The sequence below is a fragment of the Hypanus sabinus genome, chromosome 3 (genome assembly GCF_030144855.1).
Source record: "Hypanus sabinus isolate sHypSab1 chromosome 3, sHypSab1.hap1, whole genome shotgun sequence".
Lineage (NCBI taxonomy): Eukaryota > Metazoa > Chordata > Chondrichthyes > Myliobatiformes > Dasyatidae > Hypanus > Hypanus sabinus.
Window position 1 is genome coordinate 109,652,031 of NC_082708.1, and position 22,033 is coordinate 109,674,063.

The following is a 22,033-nucleotide window of genomic DNA, read 5'->3' on the forward strand; positions in this document are numbered from 1 at the left end:
TTGCTTTTCTATGATTTCTATCTTTGCTTTGTGGCACATGCATCAAAATTTGTTTCTTTTTGGTGTACATTATTGTTTCAGCCATCCTATTTTACAGTTCTCTGTTGGAATGTTTCAGATGGTCAGACTGCTACATGCACTTCTTTCCTTTCCAGATGACCTTTGGTGATGCCATGAGAAGTGAAGCAAGACTATCAATTACAGGAAGCACTGGAGAAAACGGACAAGTTATGACTCCAGAATTTCCCAAAGCAGTGCATGCAGTACCTTACGTGAGGCCTGGCATGGGATTGAATGTCAGTGTAACTGATTTTTCTTGATTGATAAGACTCTTTGAGTGCCTTACATGATGGTTGATGTAAGTTCATCGTTGATTGGTGCGAGGCATCCAGTGTTGTGAAGATATTTTTCTCAAAGAAGAATTCTTGTTATTTTGTGTGGATTTCATCTAATTAGTAATTGGATGCTTTGTTCGCACACACACAAAAAAACATAAAACAAAGTTTTAAAAAAAAACCATCATTGAAAATGTTGGAATTGGAGCTTGACTCACATGCACAACTGATGTGGAAGTACTGGAAATAAAACGTTTGACGAGGCAACGCCCCTGTGTCTGCAGCCACTGTTTAATCCTGGATTCGTATGACTTAAGCACAGTGTCCACTTGACATCAGCCGCATTATGATGTGAAATCTTTTATATATATATTAAAAAAAACAAAAGTACACTATTTTTAAGTATTTTCACTATCAAGAAATGGCTTTTAAATAACTCTGCTTCCATACTAATCAAATATTAGTAAAACTAAACTGCAGGAAAGTGAAAAGGCTAGAGGCATCAATTTCATGTTTTTTTTCAAAGCCAAATATGTACATGCGCAGAATTAAAGGGTTCAACTCTTGTAATTTAATACAGTATTGTAAGACTTTCCTGTATATCTTCTTCTTAACATTGGTGTTAATATTAAATACTTGGCAATGCTTGACATTTGAAATAAAATTTTCATATGGTTTATATGCAAAAAGTGTAACTTATTCTAACAGAATTGATCACAATGACTGCATGTATTTGCTGATATCAGGAATGATACAAAGTATTAGTGGTATAAGAAACATTCCAAACTGCACCTAGCCCTGAACATTTTGATGGCTACTGTTTTATGGTAACAGACAAGTCCATTTTTATATGATAACATTGTCCTGATGGTATGAAAATTGCATTGGTGACATATCCATCACTGTAATGAACTCACAGAGGATGGAAATCTGCAGCAAATGATGAAAAAAGCTAAATTAGTTTTGGTTTTCAGTACATTGTGTACTTTAGCTGCTGGTTTATCTGTGATGCTGAACTATTTTAAATGGAAAAATTCCTCCTTTGAAAATATGGATAATGAAATTTTAGAAGAATATGTTAAGTATTCATGCACTATTATGGTTTAGTAAAGTTTTAAAAATTATAGTGTACTGTATTTTTGTTTGTCAAGGAGGGCTTTTGAAAGTCTTGTAATCTCATCTGATTCAAGGGGTAAAATAAATATGTTCTTTTTTCTATTTCTTGGTTATTTTGCTGTAACAGATCCTTGATTAGATTGCCATGAACTTGTCTTTTTGTCAAATGTTAGTCTTCTTGTTTCTATCAGATTTACTTGCAAAAGTAAATTCTTCAACAACAATCATTTTGAATTCCCTGATATAATGGATTTTGTTAAGTATCTTGGAAATTGTCCTGTCGCTTTGAAAAATATGTTCAGTTTTCCTTTGATACATCTCAAATAGCAATTGGAAGCAATTTTAAATGAAGATGCAAAAGGATTTGAGTTGCTGTTACAGGTATGCTATTTTTCCTGTGATGTGATTGAAGAATGAAAGCTTAACTCGATATTTTCTCTACCTCATATGCAGCACATATTCCTAGAAATTCATCTCCATTTAGTGGTACTAGACAACCTACATATACTGTCAGCAAGCTGTACCACGTCTCCTAATTTAGTTATCTTTGAAGTCAAAGAAACTGAATTTCTGGAACTGTGCACATGAATGCTGCCACTATTGTAAAGTGCCAATTCAGGCATGAATTTCGAGTTATTATCTGTCAAAATATGGTTATATACATGTCAGATGATCAAAAAGCCACTTAAAACATCAAAAGTGATTAGATTGATATACAAATTGCTGTGAAAAGTGGAGAGTCAAACAAGGACATGTTACATCACAGATAGGGACTAATATACAAAATGCACAATACTGGAAAGAGAATATTTATTTGTTTTCTCCCTTATAAGGCTTGATTGATGTGGAAGATGCACCCTTCACAATTGGAACAGTTTTTAGTGTGGGTTCAACGTGAGGTCTATAATTGCCTTTTATTATGACATAGTGGTCAGCAGGTTGCATGAAACTAGAGACAGTTACCTAGTGGATTTCTTCAAAGATCAGTTCTTGGCCTCAATTATTTACTCTAAAGATGGCTTGGAGGTTGGAGCAGAGTATAAGGACTCCAAGTCTAGAGTTTACACAAAAATAAGTGGAGGACATGTTTGATCGAGGATATTTGGACTCAGTAATAGAATATAAATGGGCTAAGGGAGTGGATAAAAACTTGTTGAATGGAGTTAATATGGGAAGATGGAAAAGGCCATGCACTTCATTAAGTGGAATCTGGAAGCAGACTGTTACATAAATGAAGACAGATTGTAGATGAATGAAGTACAAAGAGATCTTGATGTTTTTATGCACAAATTGGAAAGGAAAGTTAGCAAACAAGTGCAGTAAGAACTAGTAAGATGGACTCAATTTGGATTTTATTGCATGAGGGATGAAGCTGAGAAATAAAGAAGCATTGTTACATTTGTACAGGGTTCTAGTCAGGCCACATGGGGAGTACTGTGTGCAATTTCCCCTTAATTAAACATTTAGCATTGAAGGTATTCCAAAAGAGATTCACTTGGGTAAATACTGGGATGAGTGGGTTGTGCTGTCACAAGCAGAATGAGAACTATCTATATTTTTTGGAGGTTAGAAGAACGTAGAATGGTTTATTAAAACATCAGAGTATGGCAAGGTAAATGTTGAGATGTTTCCACTTCTGAGAGAATATTGAATGAAAGCTTCTTACTGAGTCTTATGTTTTACTTTTTTAATTTAGAAGCACAGCATGGTAGCAGGCCCTTCTGGCTTAACAATCCTGTGCTCCCCCATTTACACCCATGTGGTCAATTAACTTTACAGGAAAGTTTACAGGAAACTTTACAGGAAACCAGAGTTCCCAGAGGAAAACTATGCAATCACAGGGAAAAGGTAGGAATTCCTTACAGAGCAGCAGAACTAAGCCTGCTTTACTCATACACAAATAATGGTGCACTAACTAGATAATTAGCAATGTGATATCTATAATACGCAAGTTGTCCTCTTGAGGATGGCTTACGTACAGATTCAAGGACAATGGATAGATGTTGTCAGCCATTGGTCACCATTTCATCTCTCAACAGCACTCAAATATCACAGCAAACATCTTCAGAATGAAGGTATTATAACCACTTCTAGGCATTGTTTTATGAAATACACTACATTGTTGTGTCCAGTTGATATTAGGTCTAGTTGATATATATCCTTCGAGTTTATGTGATAGCTATAGCATCACGTGCGACTAGTCAATGGTAACCTGAATCATGGGGAGACCTGTATTACAGTGTCATGCACTGCCATTTTCTGGCAAGGAAGAATAAAACCTAATTGTTTCTGTTGACCTTCCCTTCTCAAGAGTGTAAGACAAATTCAGATCTTTTGCAAATATCTCGGACTCAGCATGGAAGAGTTTGACATTTAGATGCTCTTAGCCAATGTGGCCTGAACAGTCATCAACAAGATGTCCTCATCTTGCACTGTGATTTGAGTAGTTGTCACAGAGCCTCTGAGGAAGGCCTTATATTCAATTTTATAGAATATAAGAGTTTAACTAAATAAGATTAATTGGTCACATACACAAAATGTTGGAGGAATTGAGCAAGTCAGGCAGCATCTATGGAAGACAATAAATAGTCGACGGTTCAGGCCTAGACCTTTCATCAGAACTCATGAATCACAAGTCCTAATGAAGGGTCTCGGCATTCATTTATTCCCCTTCATTGATACTGCCTGACTTGCTAAGTTCCTCCAGCATTTTGTTTGTGTTGCTCAAGATTTCTAGTATCCTCTCTCTAAGATTAACCAACAGTGCCACATGTGATACTATTAGAAACTCTTTTGAAAATGTGCACATTACATGAGGTGTTCATTCATCTGATGCAGTACATTGAGTGGCATCTTGATTTGGAAATTTGGCAATTTTTAAAGGGTGTTGAGATCCCCATCCTTCCCAATATAGCAACCTGCACAATCCTTATATTCCCAAGGAGATTCTTGTGTTGATCTGACCAACAGTTCATGACCAACTGAGTAAAGATACCTCCACTACAAGGGTAACTGTATGTTTGAATTAATAGTAGCCATGTCACCTACACAAAGGAAAGAGCTGCTGATAATCCTTTTCAGCCATTACCTTCACCTACAGGAGGTGCAAATGAGACTGCTTGTGCCAAAATGGAAAATTCAACACTGAGCTCAGCATCATGGCAGAAATTACTGCCCTGTGTCCTATGCAATGGTGCACAGCTTTCAAGTTGAATGTGCATGTGATGGCCAACTCCCTTCATACAAATGTGGTCAAACCAATATGGGAGCTAATGCCTAATGTCGAAGTGAAGCATGAGCATATGATCTGGGTGTTGCAGTAAAAGCTCAGATTGCTGTAATGCAAGCTTAATTTTCTACCATTCAGACTCAGGGGGCTGCCACCTTCCTCATGAATGACAGTGCAAAAAGTAGGTGGTAGAATTTCTCAGACCCACAGCTGAGCTCTTCATAGAGGTGGAGGATGGCAAGGGGGTGGAATCAGGCAAGGCCAACTACAGCCACACCCCCTCATCCCTTGTCACTGAATGTCCACAGCTTTCTATGTGCTCCATTGTACCTGCAGATCAAGTAATAACTGAATCAATAAGGGCTTTAAAGTGACTCCGTTCTTAAGATTTAATTTATATGTTTGGGTTAGAATTAATATTATTTTCTAATGAAGATTTATCATGGATAGAAAATGCAGTCTTGTTTTGTTCTTCCTTCTCCTCTGTTCCATCCCCTGTGCTCCCTCATGATGGTAGGGTTGTGCGGTGTGCAGTAGATGAACATACAGTACATATCTTCATGTACCAGTACTGCTGTACCCTCCAGTGCAATCATGGCACCTGAGGCATTGCTTCAGAACAGCAAAGACCGACTATATCACATTTAATTGGGTATACATTCACTTAGCACTTCTGATGTGTTCTGGGAAATGAGAGAGCTAATTGAATCAGCTGGAAAAAGGAGTCGATATGCCAAAGTGCATGAGATACATTAGAGACACCATGAGCAACACATGGCTGTTTCGTTAAGGATAAACTTGGGGAATTATAGTATTAGTTACTAAACAGTGAGTGTGCAATTATTCAATACAAAATGAAAGGTAAATTGACAAAAAAGAACTTAGAGTAGTACATGCCCTTCAGCCCACTAGGTTGTACCAACCTATATAAACCTGCTCCATGATCAGTCTAAGCAACACCCACAAAATGCTGGAGCAACTCCAGCAGGCCAGACAGCATCTATGGAAAAGAGTATTGTCAACGTTTTGGCAGGGGGCCTGTTCTGCTGAGGTCCTCCAGTATTTTGTGTGTGTTGCTTGGATATCCAGCACCTGCAATTTTCTCTTGTCCATGATCTGTCTAACCCCTCCCTCCTACATAGCCGTAACCCTCCATTTTTCTTTCATCCATGTCCTACCTAAAAATCTCTTAAGTATGCCTAATGGATCATCCTCAACCGCTTCCTCTGACAGTATGTTCCATGCACTTGCCACTCTGTATAAAATACCTAACTCTAACATCTCCCTTAAACTTTCATCCACTCACCTTAAAAGGGTGTCTTTTGGTATTAGCCATTGTCACACTGGGGAAAATTGTGCTGGCTGTCCACTCTGACTATGCCTCATATAATCTTCTGCACCTCTATCAAGTGTCCTTTCATTTCTCTTTCAGAACTGCAGTAGGTGTAGGAGATATAGTGGAAGAGCCTAAAGCTGCAGGGAGGGAAAATGGGGAAAGGGGTCAGGTTGTTGGTCATCCTGCTGGGATAGGTGTGAGTTGCAGAGGGTGCAGCTGGTAGAGCAGATAGCTCGCAACTCTGGTGACCTCAGTTCAATCCTCACCTCTGGTACTGTCTGCATGGAGCTTACATGTTCTCCCTCTGCCTACACACGTTTCCAGCAGGTGTTCCAGTTTCCTCTTACATACCAAAGATGTCTGATTTGTTGATGAATTGACCAGCGTAAGCTTCCCCTAGTGTGTAGGAGACTCATAGAAACTTGAGGGAATTGATGAGGACGTTATGGGAATAAAGTGGGATTGGTGTAGGAGTAGTCTTCTTGATGGTTGTCATGGACTCACAAAGTCAATAGATCTACATGAGTCTACGACTAACTAATGGGCCAGACTGTGACTCTTACTTTTAGAATAACAGATCTCATCTTAAGTATCCTACCCTCTTTTACCTCTCACAGGGCATGTACCTATAGCAGGAAGTACTATTTGGTGGAATTCAGTGAGAGTTGCGCTCTCATTATGGCCATTCTTAGAAGACAGCTCTGTTATCTATGTGATGTCTTTCAGCAAAATCACTTTAATGCTTAAACTTCTTTCATTTAGAGTCAGTATTTTTTTAATATTATTGTCCTCCACCTGAGGATTCAAAGGTTAAAATACTTTTATTATCAAATTAAGAATGCAGTATTCAAGCCTGAGATTCATTTTCCTGCAGACAGCCACAAAACAAAGAAATACCTTGGAACTCATTCAAAGAAAACACTAAACACCAACATGCAAAAAAAAACCCAAATTGTGCATGGAAAAAGCAAGCAAAAAACACAGAATATAAACTTCAAATCATTGAAACAGTCTAGAAATGTGCCAACATTTGCACTTTCACATTAAAAGTGATGCTCTTGCTTGACTCGATCCATACTCAGTTGCACATCTTTTCCTGAGACTAAGCATATTCAAAGTTGTAACCAGAGTTTCCTCAAAGACTACAGGTGGTGCAGCAGATGGATCACTGATAAACACAACAGAAGTGTTGCTGAATGCTCATTGGTTGAGCAGCAATTACCATTAAGTAAGTAGCTTGTAGTAATTGGGAGGATGAAGATCAGCATTACTCTTAACTGAATGCAAAGCTCATGTGGTTTAATCTCCTCCTTTTTGTGTGATCAAGGGGCAAATATGAGCACTCTTAGGAATAAATTGTCTCTTGCACCTATCTGCTGAGATCAATATAGGTTTTGTAAAGCTAAACCAGGCTGATAGATCAGCACAACCAGAATTCTTTTAAATATACTACCAATGTGTATTGTATGTAACAAATAAACTAATATAAATACATGCACTGTACATAACAACACATGAAATTATTAATTATTATATATAACCATATAACAATTACAGCACAGAAACAGGCCATCTCAGCCCTTCTAGTCCGTGCTGAACGCTTACTCTCACCTCGTCCCACTGATCCGCACTCAGCCCATAATCCTCCGTTCCTTTCCTGTCTGTATACCTATCCAATTTAACTTTAAATGACAATACTGAACCTGCCTCTACCACTTCTACTGGAAGCTCGTTCCACACCGCTACCACTCTCTGAGTAAAGAAATTCCCCTCATGTTACCCCTAAACTTTTGCCCCCTAACTCCAAACTCATGTCCTCTTGTTTGAATCTCCCCTACTCTCAATGGAAAAAGCCTATCCACGTCAACTCTATCTATCCCCCTCTATCAAGTCCCCCCTCAACCTTCTATGCTCCAAAGAATAAAGACCTAACTTGTCCAACAATTCCCTGTAACTTAGGTGCTGAAACCCAGGTAACATTCTCGTACATCTTCTCTGTACTCTCTCTATTTTGTTGACATCTTTCTATAATTCAGTGACCAGAACTGTACGCAATACTCCAAATTCAGCCTTACCAATACCTTGTACAATATTAACATTACATCCCAACTCCTATACTCAATGCTCTGATTTATAAAGGCCAACATACCAAACGCTTTCTTCACCACTCTATCCACATGAGATTCCACCTTCAGGGACCTATGCACCATTATTCCTAGATCATTCTGTTCTACTGCATTCTTCAATGCCCTACCATTTACCATGTATGTCCTATTTGGATTATTCCTACCAAAATGTAGCACCTCACACTTATCAGCATTAAACTCCATCTGCCATCGTTCAGCCCACTCTTCTAACTGGCCTAAATCTCACAGCAAACTTTGAAAAACTACTTCATTATCCACAATGCCACCTACCTTAGTATCATCTGCATACTTACTAATTTACAAACCCATCATCCAGATCATTAATGTATATGACAAACAACATTGGACCCAGTACAGATCCCTGAGGCACACCACCAGTCATTGGCCTCCAACCTGACAAACAGTTATCCACCACTACTCTCTGGCATCTCCCATCCAGCCACTGTTGAATCCATTTTACTACTTCAATATTAATACCTAATGATTGAACCTTCCTAACTAACCTTCCGTGCGGAACCTTGTTAAAGGCCTTACTGCAGTCCATATAGACAACATCTACTGCTTTACCCTCGTCAATTTTTCTCGTAACCTTTTCAAAAAGTTCAATAAGATTTGTCAAACATGACCTTCCATGCACAAATCCGTGTTGACTGTTCCTAATCAGATCCTGTCTATCCAGATAATTATATATACCATCTCTAAGAATACTTTCCATTAATTTACCCACCACTGACATCAAACTGACAGGCCTATAATTGCTAGGTTTACTCTCAGAACCCTTTTTAAACAATGGAACCACATGACCAATACGCCAATCCTCAGGCACCATCCCCATTCCTAATGACATTTGAAATATTTCTGTCAGAGCCCCTGCTATTTCTACACTAACTTCCCTCAATGTCCTAGGGAATATCCTGTCAGGATCTGGAGATTTATCCACTTTTATATTCTTTAACAGCGCCAGTACTTCCTCCTCTTTAATCATCATAGTTTCCATAACTTCCCTAATTATTTCCCTTACCTTACACAATTCAATATCCTTCTCCTTAGTGAATCCTGAAGAAAAGCAATTGTTCAAAATCTCCCCCATCTCTTTCGGCTCCACACATAGCTGTCCACTCTGATTCTCTAAGGGACCAATTTTATCCCTCCTATCCTTTTGCTATTAATATAATTGTAGAAACCCTTCAGATTTATTTTCACCTTACTTGCCAAAGCAACCTCCTGTCTTCTTTTAGCTTTTCTAATCTCTTTCTTAAGATTTTTCTTACATTCTTTATATTCGTCGAGCGCCTCATTTACTCCATGCTACCTATGTTTATTGTAGATATCTCTCTTTTACCTAAACAAGTTTCTAATATTCCTTGAAAACCATGGCTCTCTCAAACTTTTAACCTTTCCTTTCAACCTAACAGGAACATAAAGATTCTGTACCCTCAAAATTTCACCTTTAAATGACCTCCATTTCTCTATTACATCCTTCCCAGAAAACAAATTGTCCGAATCCACTCCTTGTAAATCCTTTTGCATCACCTCAAAGTTAGCCTTTCTCCAATCAAAAATCTCAACCCTGGGTCCAGTCCTATCCTTCTCCATAATTATATTGAAACTAATGGCATTGTGATCACTGGACCCAAAGTGCTCCCCAACACATACCTCCATCACCTGACCTATTTCATTCCCTAACAGAAGATCCAACACTGCCCCTTCTCTAGGTTGTACCTCTATGTATTGCTGCAAAAAACTATCCTGCACACATTTTACAAACTCCAAATGATCCATCCCTTTTACAGTATGGGCTTCCCAGTCTATGTGTGGAAAATTAAAATCTCCCACAATCACAACCCTGTGCTTACTATAAATATCTGCTATTTCCTTACAAGTTTACTTCTCCAATTCTCGCTCCCCATTAGGTGGTCTATAATACACCCCTATAAGTGTTACTACACCTTTTAATTCCACCCAAATAGTTTCCCTAAATGAGCCCTCTAATCTATCCTGCCATAACACCACTGTAATATTTTCTCTGACAAGCAATGCAACACCTCTCCCTCTTGTCACTCTGATTCTATAACACTTGAAGCATCGAAATCCAGGAATATTTAGTTGCCCATCACACCCCTCCTGCAACCATATTTCACTAATAGCTACAACATCATATTTCCGGGTATCAATCCATGCTCTATGCTTATCCACCTTTCTTACAATGCTCCTAGCATTAACATAAATGCATTTAAGAAATTCTCCACCTCTTCCTCTCTATCTCTAACAGTACAAGAAACTTTACTGTCTTTTTTTTGATATAGTGTTACAAATTATTGTATGATCATTGCACTCTTTAACCTTTATCTATGACATCCCATTCTATTTGTACACTTCTCTGACTTTGAATGCAACTCACTCCAGCAAATATCTGAAGGAACCCCTACTAATTGTGTTTGGGTGATCTACTCCGTCTGCACTTCCCTTGCAAGAAGTCCTTTAACTTTAAGTATTATCCTAACTTTAACTTAAGACAACTTCGAACATAAGTTATTTCAGCAGTTACTGGAATTTCCCTTTGTGCAGCCATCAGCCCTGTCCAGAGATACATTGCAAAATTTTAAAAGATGCTATCAACCTTCCTTATTTCATCCTATATGGGAATTTAGAGAAGCCTTGTTTATATAAATGAGTTTCTCAGGATTTCATCCCAGCTCATAGCATTGAAGGTCAGGTCAGAAGGAATATTGCTGGAACTGTGAAGCATGAACTATACCAGCCTCATTAATGTACTGCCTCAATTAGCAAATGATATAATTGCTTTGAACTCAGTACTAAAGGTCAGAAGTTTGATTCTGAGGATGAAAGGGTTAATGTATTGGATGAATACATTGGGCCTCTATTAACTGAATAGAAGAATGAGAGGAGATTGTAATGGGCAGGGTTTCCATACATTTGGATAGGTACATGGATGTAAGGAAGATGGAGGGATATGGACATGGCGTAGGGAGGAAGGATTAGTGTTTGGATGCTTTTGATTTGCTTTTTAGCTGGTTCAGTGCAACATTGTGGGCTGAATGGTCTGTTTCTGTGCTGTACTGTTCTATGTTGTATGGCTGATCAAACCCAAGCTATTCAAGTGTCTAGGAGTTGTGGTAATAGGCATACAATCACAACAAAGTCACTATCATTAAATAGAAAACACAAATAAATCACACAAAACACTACACAGGAAGTCACAAAGATTTCAGGGCTCACAATTCTTAGTCACCACTTGATCATTGCTGTTGTTGAGGAAGTCTGAATTTTGACTCGTTCGTGGAATCACCCTGGGTCCAAGGCATTGATTCCTTGGATTCCTCAGTCTGTGCAAACTCCAAAGAAAAGAGCAAAAGATACTCTGATAAATACAAGTTTCACAAGTGTAGAGAAATACACAGAGGCAGACAAACTCTTTGATCTTCTGTTCTCCTGCCATTAGTCAGCCTGTTTTCTTTCATCCAAGCAACTCGTGTCCATTAACAGTGTTCAGCATACCATTATAAATCAATTAGACACTTTATCTCTCAGCCCACCAAAGTTTTGGACTTAATGTTCCCTGAATTCCAAAGGAATATTAATATTACATATAAGCAATAAGCTCAAATCCATTCACGAATCAATCAAGCCAATTTGACAGACATTAAGAAAACATCCATGAACTTAGCTCTCAAAGTGACCAACAAACATTTAGTCATTAACAGTTATACTCGTGTTAATGCTGCCTGAGACTAAGAAAGAATCCATTAGACATTAACAAACTTACAATGTTTACCTTTTATGAACACATACATGCTGCTAGCTCACAAAGAGTTAAATTGTCATTTTGAACTGTTTAGTCATTCATCCAGTAATATGCAAAATACAATACAGAGATATTGCTGAACTATATAAAATTCTGAGCAGATTAACTTATTGGATGCTGAGAAGCAGTTATCCATAATGGAGGTATCAAGCTTTGGGGTACACAAGGTTCAAAATAAATGATCAATTTAAGATGGAGATATGGAGAAACTTTTTCTTTGACGGTTGTACATCTTTGGAAGGCTCTATGTCAGTGTTGCAGAGACAGTCACTGACATTCAAGGCAGAGACTGACGGTCATTTTCACTACAAGGCAACCAAGGCACAGCAGGTAAAGCAGATGAAGTGAAGACCCGATCAGCCATGATCTCACTGAACTAGCAGAGCACTCTATAAGAACCAGTTGCTCCACCCGCAGATCAGCGTGCTGTGTTACTGGGTTCTTCACATCTTGGCTTCCTTTAATAATACTTGACAGACCCCTAAACAGCATCCATTCCATTTCCTGCACTTACGCTCTTTTTCACCCCCTCCCCACAATTAAAAATGGGAATTGCATTGCCCTCAATTTCCCTGGCACTGATCTTCACATTCAATAGATCTCTGTTGTTAATTCTAAATCTCTAACTTGATGCCACAGCCAGACACTTTTTTTTCACTTCAGCATTCCAAAAGGACTTCCTATTCAAGAACATTTGGTTCACTCTTCCATCTTCATTAAATTTTTAGTTCACAATAATCAAACCTCTCCAGTCGCTTGTTGCTTTAATTTTCCATCCCCAACCTACTCTTATTACACTGTCTTTAGTTTCTTATACTGTACCAACAAACCTCAAAGAGTACAGTAATATCCATCAGGTACATGGTCAAGTCAAGTATATTGTCACATGTATATTGTCAAATGAGACAACAGTTCTCTAGACCAGGGTGGAAAGCATAGTAGTACACATAACACACATATAACACGCAATAAGTTAGGCAGGTAAGAATAAAATCTACAAATGAATTACATATAAATAAACAAAGTAAAGTCCGTAACTACAGTACAAAACAAATTAACCAGTGATACTTTGAATGCGATGTGGAAGGAAATTCAGAAACCTGATGGCCTGAGGAAAGAAACTGCTTCCTGTCCTAGCCACTCTAGTCTTTATGCATTAGTGTCTCCTGCCTGATGGTAGAAAGTCGAAGAGGATGCTGCATGGATGGGTGAGACCCTTGATAATACTAAGGGCCCGGTATACGTAGCACTCCTGATAAATATTCACAAGGAATGGTCGGTTGTTCTCATCATCTTTTGTAGGGATTTCCAGTCTGAAGCCCTTCTGCCACCATTATCATTCTGCTAATGATAGCCTTGAAACTAATATTAATGTCAACAATTCCAGGTCTTGCATTTTCATTCTCAGAAGTTATCGTTGTAAGCATCTTCTTTGCTGTTCACGTCCTCCAGACGTACCTTCTGTCATTCATATTGCTTTCACCACTCACTTTCACTCTGTGTCTTTCCTGCCTCTTCTTCTCTTTCATTGCTTGCTTTCTGTTTTCTCAGGAACAATCTTCTATGCCAGTTTTCATGCATTGAAAATGTGCATTATCTCCAACTTTTCACAATTCTGATGAAAGGTTATTAATCACAAATTTTGACTCTGCCTTTCTTGGGTCCAAACTTTCCATTCACTGAACTCTATTAACCACCAGTTTCTTATGCACTTTACCACTGTACCTTTGAAATTTCCTACTCCCTTCTACATTGCATACTGTTCCACGTAACTTTATGAGGTATCAGCCTTAATTCCTTCATTTAAGACTTTTATAAATGAACCCCCCCCCCCCCCCCACCTTTTCAGGGCATCTCTACGAATGCTTGTTAACCCCTCCCTAACAAGCCACCAGAGTCAGCACCAAGGCAACTCTGGCTTTGTATGTCTACGGTATATCCAACTTTGGTCCCACCAAAGCCATGAGATTGGGATGCCTCACTCACCCGGCCAAACCCGGGCTTGTGTGAATGTTGTGTGATTTACTGCCCTGCAACAGCCAATAATCCTCCAATACTTCTCAGGCAAAACCAACTGGGAACCCTGAAGCCTGTCCGGAGGAGAACCTGGTCCCTCAACTCCAGTTTGTTCCATTCTCTCAGCAGTAGAGATGCGGCAGGGTGTTTCCAACGTCCCCTTCCACAACAGCTGACCAGACGTTATTGGTGCAAGGGTCATCTCACTGAGCGGTGGCCACTTCCCCCGGACTCAACTCAGGCAACTGCTTTGTAGTCAGAGCGGTCAGGTTGCAGTAAGCTCGTGAAATGGCACAACCAGAAGCTCCCAAGTGATCTGCTGCTCTATCTTGCCTTGGCCTCAACTCAAAACTGGCTCATTGCTTTAGCTCCAGGTGCATGAACGCTCTCCCAGTCTCTGTCCATTTCTAACCCTTCTTGCACACGTCGGGACAAAGCATCGGTATCAATGTTCTGGCTCCCCGGTGGTACTTCAAGCTGAAATTATAAGCAGGCAACGCTGCCAACCGACGATGGCCTGTGGCATCCAATTTCGCCAAGTCAATGGATTGTTGTTCGTCCTCAAACTTGGCACCATGTAGATAATCACTTAACTTATCCACCACAACCAGAAACTCCAATTTATGCATGGGGTAGTTTCACTCTCTGGCTGACAAAAGTGACAGGTCTGAATCCTGTGTCCTAAGCCTGATACAGAATGCTCTCTGAGCCCTCTCGGCTGACGTCTGTATGCAATACATACAGCAATTGGGGGTTTGCAAAAAGCCAACAGGGGCACTTCCGTCACCAGTTTCTTCAGCAACTGAAAGGCCTCTTCACATTTTGTATCCTATCTCACTCAAAAAGGCTCCTCTCCTTTTCTCCTCCTCCCATCCTTCCCCAAGGGAGGGTAACCACACAGAAGCTGATTCAAAGGGTGGCTCACTTTAAAGTAATCCTTCTCGAACCTCTGATAGCATTCACAGACTCCAAAGAATGAACGTAGGATGCTCACATTCTTGGACCTTAGCCATGTCGCCGCCTCTATCTTTGATGGATCCATAGCTTCCTATGAGACTATGAGACTTCCTATGAGACTATGAGACTTCCTATGAGACTTTGCCCAATGTAGTTGACAGACATTTTGCAGAACTGACACTTGCCCAGTGATAGTTTTAACCCTTCAACTTTCAGGCAGTCTAACACCTTCAGTAGTCTAGCATCGTGGTCTTCCAGGGTGGACCCGAACACCATAAAATCATTCAGGTGCACCAGCAATAGCAATAGCTATAACAATAGCAGTAAAACCTTTACCAGGGAGTTACATAAATGTAGGAGATCTGAGGAAGGACTTCATTTAGTTACATTCAGCTGGGTGATTACACAAAGGAAGATGGTTATAATGGAGGTCAAACACTATATCAGTATATCAAATGGATAGACTGCAGCAGGTCAGGCAGACCATTCACTGGCACTGCCTCAAAACTATTGGAAGTGAATAATGAGCACTGGTCTTGACATGGATGCCACATCCCATAAATGATCAATATGCCCTATTATCCTGCCTCTCTGTCTCGCACCACCATGTCAGCACACTAACTCTAATATATGCATTAACTTTCATGGAGTCTTTCAAAGCTTTTCTGGAATTTCCTAAAAACAATTCTCATGGGTGATAGCTGAGCCAATCAATAAGATATCATTTTGCTGGGATGAACGGAGAGATAAACTGAAATCAGTACGGCTGTTAGAATGCTTAACCTAAGATAAGTTGAATGATTACTTAGATTTGTAGCAATTGTAATAATTGCTTTCTACAATTATTTCAACAGTGTAAAGCTTCTTTGTTGCTTAAATAGCAATGCTAATGGGGCTACTGAAAACTGAGGTCATACTTCAGGAAATAAAGATTAAGATATGAAAGATCTGAATGAAGTCAAACTAATTGCAATTGCATATCTCAAGCCAAAGTGAAAAGGGCAGAAGTTTCAACTACTGAAAGTAAAATCTGTTCCTCTTGAAGATATAATCCACAGAATTAAATACAGAATGCACACTGAGAAATTGTTGGAGTTGGAGGGCCAGAAATACATTAACCCATAATAAAATGAATAGAAGACCAGCACCAATTTGTCTAAAATAAGTGTGTGACCTTTTCTGAATGCCTCATTATCAGATGGCCCTAGATGTACCAATTTTCCCGTTAAATCAGAGTAAGTTTGGAGTTCCTGAAAATCTGCAGAAATAGACTTTGTTGCCTCTTGAAAGGAGGAAGACCACTGCTGGAGCTTGAGAAATATTGGTTCTGTGAACGGCACATAAAATTCTGGAGTAGGTATCCATGACATCGAGATGCTGCTCTGGGATGTGAACACCTGTAGAAGGATCAGGCTTGTCGAGAGGCCCTGGAATGTACCAAAGCCTGAAAAGAAGAGTCAGCAGGGGAATCGCTATATGCAATGATACTCTAAAAAGCTATCCCTGGGATTTTAGTGAAAAAATCTACAGCAGAGATAGTAATACAGTACATATCCCAGCTACACTCTCTTACACACAGACAGACTGCACACTAGTGCCTTCCAAACCTGTGACCTCCATTTCCATGAAGGGTAAGGGCAGCAATTGTAGGCAATGCTACAACTTGCAAGTTCCTCTCCAAGTGACACAATGTCCTGAGTTAAAAATATATTCCTGGCTCTTCATTTTTGCAGCATGTAAGCTCTACAACTTCCTCTCCAATGGCATTATGGAGGTAACTTTGGCAGAAGGACTACAGTAGTGGAAGATGGTAACTCATAACCACCTTCTTGGACAATTAAGAAAGGGCATTAAATGGCATTCACATCCCAAATAACACATGTACAGCACTCTTCCAGGTGATTCCAGCAAATCAGATGCATAGATTGCAATATACTCACTTGATAATATTTCTTGTGACACGTAGAAGAAGCAACTCAATCTAATAGTCACACTTGATTGCTCATCTTAAATTCTCCTGCTTCAAGGGCAGTACAACTTAATTTAAGGTCATAATTTATACATGTTGAGTCATCAGCAACTGGTCCTATTCCACAGAGAACTAATTTTACAGAATGCAAAAATCTTGGCAATTGGTAATTGAGGGAATTTATTGCGAGTCAGGTAAAAGATGTTGTTCTGGTACATTATTTCTATATAGTGAGTTAATCTTTTACATAAAGGCTTGGCAGTCCACATTATATCAGTGGAATGTGTGTGCTGTGCCACTGGGAACTCCAGCATGCTTGCTATGTCTTAGACAGTGACAGGACCAGAAGCTGTCATCAGCTCAAGAAGCTTATGCTTCAGGTTTGGAACCTTGAGCCTCAGCTAACATCACTACATTTGACCTTTAAGTGTTTCAAGGATAACAAACAAAAAGAGAAAAACTTCTGAAAATTGCAGTTAGAAAAAAAATCTTTTCAGCTAGTGTGCATCAAGCTGAATGAAAAGGAGGCAATTCTAGATTTAATCTTAGGGAGCCATGCTGAGCCACCGAGTGTATCAGCAGCAGAACTTTCTAGTGGTGATTATCATAATTCAGCTAGATGTAGCATAGTTATAAAACCAATAAAATAGGAATAAAGTTTCTAAACTGGGATGAGAGCAATTTTATTCAACTGAAAAAAGTATTTTGCACTAGTGGTTGGAAAAGTTACTTGATACTAAATCTGTCTCAAGAGTAATGCAAAGCAGCGACTGAAATTCTAAGGGTTTTGGAAAACTCTTAAAGAAAAGAAATAGAAATATTTCAATATTGAGGTATATTAAAACAAAAAGGGAAATTCCTTCCAGACCTGAAAAATTTAATATTGCAAGAAATCTGCAAGAGTATAAAATGTGTAGAATTATAGGGAAAATTATCCAAACAAAGTATGGGCATGAAAATTACTGACAAGTAAAGCCGAAGAAAATCTAGGTTCAAAGATTCAAAATATATTTATTATTAAAATATGTATACGACCCTGGGATTTGTCTTCCCACAGACAGCCATGAATGAAAGAAAGAAAACAATGGAACCTGTAGGAAAGCATGGAACCAAACTGTTTAGGTAAACAAAGAACAAAGGGTTAGTGAAGGAAGTAGTAGAGCCTAATAGAGATGAAAAAGGCAACAAATGTATGGAGAGAGAAAATGTGGATTCTGAGAGGGATGATGACAATGTTGTTGGTAAAGTTGGTCAGTGTAAAATATTGGATGGGATAAACATTTGCTTAAAGGGTTTAATACCTTTGAAAATGAATAAATCCCAAAGCTAGATGAAATATATCCCAGGCTATTAAAAGGAGGAAAGGAGGGAATTAAAGAGGATCTTATAATTATCCCTTAATCCTCCTCAGTTACAGAAGTGTGCCGGTGTCTGTTGACACTGTATCACTGATTAAAAAAAGAAAAGGGAAAAACCAAATGATTATTCGCCTATTGACTAACTTTGGTGGGATACAAATGATTGGAATTAACATAACCTTCATTTAGAATTGTTCAGATTAATCAAGGCAGCCACCAGGAATTGGTTAACAAAGTTTATTTTTAATGTAGTTTACAAAAAGGTAGTTGATAAAACACTGTTGGCAGAACATTTATTGTGTACAATTCTGGTCACCGAATTATAGAAAAAATGTCAACAAGATAGAGAGAGTACAGAGGAGATTTACTAGAATGTTACCTGGGTCTCAGAACCTAAGTTACAGAGAAAGGTTGAACAAGTTAGGTCTTTATTCTTTGGAGCGTAGAAGATTGAGGGGGCACTTATTAGAGGTATTTAAAATTATGAGGGGGATAGATAAAGTTGACATGGATAGGCTTTTTCCATTGATAGTACAGGAGATTCAAACAAGAGGACATGAGTTGTGAGTTAAGGGGCAAAAGTTTAGGGGTAACACAAGGGGGAATTTCTTTACTCAGACAGTGGTAGCTGTGTGGAATGAGCTTCCAGTAGAAGTGGTAGAGGCAGGTTCGATTTTGTCATAAAAAAAAATTGGATATGTATATGGACAGGAAAGGAATGGAGGGTTATGGGCTGAGTGCAGGTAGGTGGGACTAGGTGAGAGTAAGCGTTCAGCACGGACTAGAAGGGCTGAGATGGCCTGTTTCTGTGCTGTAATTGTTATATGGTTATATAACATCTGAAAGTATGAACATAGAAGTTAGTAGGGCATTTAATATAATCCCAAATTTAAAAAAAACAAAGAAAATTGTGAAGAAATGCTAACATGAACCCAAACTGCCTTAGTGGCAGGAAGTAAAGGATGATGTTTAATGTTTTGACTTGGAGGCTGTTACCAATGGTGTTACGCTAGATTCAGAACTCAGTCTCTTGCTTTGTATGATACATAGTAATAATTTAGATTTAAAGGTTTGGGTTATAGTAAAGAAGATTGCAGATAGTACAGCATTAATTAGGCCATAGCTTGAAAAGCTTGAACATTGCATACATTTCTTGTGTCCACATTACAATAAAGACGTAATTGCACCAGTGAAGGTGGAGCGAAGATCTACTAAGATATTTCCAGGACTGATAAGGAGTAACTATGATGGAAGATCAGAAAAAAAACTCAGTTGCTTTCTTGAGAAGAGGGAAAATTCAGACTTAACTCAGATGTATAAAATTATGAGAGGCCCAGGTGGGATAAATTGGAAGGAGTCATTTTACCTGATCTGTGTCAGTTTGGTTTCCCTCCGCATTTTAATTACAGTCAAGCCTCATGTACCTTTGTCTGCTGGTTGATTTGAACATGTGCTAAGAAACCACCCAAATTCATTCCAGGATGGCTTAAAAATCACAACTCATATCAAAATTAATATGCATGTTTGCATGATCTGCATCATTCAGTTCCAAGGCTAGATATCATTGATGAGAGCGAGACACACATGCACAAATTCTGCTTTGGGTGGCTTAAGTTAAAAGCCAGACAGAATAGTGTGTAAAGAAAAGCTGATGAGCATATACATGGAGATGTTTTGGTAATGTCCGATCTGCGTAAGAACCAGGTGAGGTGCTCAAAGACATGGGAGAGTCCAGTTCCAATCTACTTAAAGATCTATGGATTCACTCTCAATTATAGCTTACATTTTCCATTGCAACAGACAAAGGACATCCAGCAAACAAGACCGAGCTTGAAGGCTTTGAGATTGTCTTGACAGTTTCAGTATTTTTCTTCAGAGTAACTGTTATGTTTTGTAACTGTAGAAATTAATCAAAAGAAAGTCATGGGAGCCAAGGATAACTTGTGCACTTAGCTTTCTTTAGTCAGGCACACACATATGATGTGGTGGCATAATGACATATACTATTCATGTACTTTTACATATAACACATAATGAATTACGTGAATAAACAAAGAAAGTGGTTTTGACAGTTCTGGACACCTCTCTTCTCTAGCAATAAAGCCCTTAGGAAGTGTTTGTGGTGAGAAACGCTTTGGACTCTTCTTCTATCTCCATCAGTAGGTAGGTCTCAGCTAAGTTCACTTCGCTTAAATATTTTTCTCCAGAACATTTTGCGTGGATATCTTCTATCCTGGGCAGAAGGTCTTGATGTACTTTCAATATTGGGTTGACTTTAAAATTACAGCAGCTCCTGACAGACCCATCTTTCATGGCTACTGAGAACACTGGCATTGTCAAGGGCTCCTCTCAACCTTGGAAAGAATTCTTTCAACCTCCATATGATCTAGCTCACTGGCTACACTTTCATGGATGGTATAAGGTTTTGGATGGGATTTGTAAACTCGGGTTGTAGAATTTTAACATCATTTTACCCTTGATATGTTTGAGTTCTTCAAAGCCATTCTTGAACAGTACAGTGGTATTGTCCAGTACCTTTCTTAACTTACTTTCAGTTGACACTGTGTTGTATGCAAATGATGGATGGTTGTAGTTGACTCAGTTAATCTTGTCCCCACAATGCTGATCCTCCTGTTTTATCACATACAAGCCCAATGTGGCTAGTTGGTTGTTGTATTTCACTGTTACAAATGTCAGTCCCACAGGAGTTATCTTTTCTCCAGTATAATTTCTCAGATAGATATCTGCAAGCTTCAGTTCAGTATCTTTGATATGTTGTTCAAACTCATTTTGTGTAATGACTGAAACTGATAGGCCAGTGTCCAATTCTATTTGAATTAATTTGCCATCAACTTCTGGTGTAAGCCACATTGCTTGACTCCTGTTAGCTTTCACGTTGTAAATCACAAAGCTACTCAGTCCTGTATCTCTCTCATCATTATCAGATTTTTCATCAATTGCATGCAGATTAGTACTTTTTTTGAAACTACAAGTTAACCGTTTATCTTTATCTCTTCCTTGTGCATTCTATTTATTTTCATCTACCTGAGATGTTTTTGTATGTGTCCTACTTTGTTGTATTTTCTGCAAGTTTCACCTGTAAATCTGTATTGGTCTATGAGCCTCTGCTACAATGGTAACACTATTTATTCAACCAGGCAGCTTTTGTTCACACTCACTTTTATTCCTGACTGCAACATAATTGCATTTCAAGTTGCTGTTTCCATTGATACAGTAATTTCAACTACTCTTTTAAATTTGAATTGTGCTTCAGTTAGAATTTGATTTGAAAGGCTTTTTTGTAAGATTGCACAAACTAAAGAATCTCTCAGTGCATCACTAAGACCACCACTGAACTCATAATGCTCAGAGAATTTCTTCAATTTTGCCACATAATTTGAAATAGACTCCCCTTCCTTTTGATTCTGCTTATGAAACCTAAATTGTTCTGCAATCAACAATGGTTTTGGTACTAAATGTCCTTACAACATGTTCATGGTATCAGCAAAGCTCATATCAACTGGTTTGACTGGAGTTGCTAACCTATTAAACTCAGTAACTTTGGTACTCATTTTTCATTGGCTATTTAATCTGCTTCAAAATACTGCTCAATATCCAGTTTTCTGTTGGACAATTGAATGTGTCTATCTTTTCAATGTAGCCAGCCTCTTCTACTTAAAAATATTATTATTATAAACTCACTGTTCATGAACCCGTGAATTTTGTCTATTTTCTGCTTTTGTT

At 38.7% G+C, this 22,033-nt stretch overlaps 1 protein-coding gene across 3 annotated transcripts in view; it reads left to right on the forward strand.

Moving 5' to 3' along the window:
- The window catches only part of gria2b (glutamate receptor, ionotropic, AMPA 2b), a 126,286-nt gene extending 125,966 nt beyond the window's left edge, over positions 1–320 (forward strand). For all 3 annotated transcript variants that reach the window (XM_059963359.1, XM_059963360.1, XM_059963361.1), the window contains one exon: positions 156–320. In XM_059963359.1, the coding sequence (XP_059819342.1) occupies positions 156–320 (165 nt within the window). The remainder of the gene's footprint in view (positions 1–155) is intronic.
- The last annotated feature ends 21,713 nt before the right edge of the window (positions 321–22,033 follow it).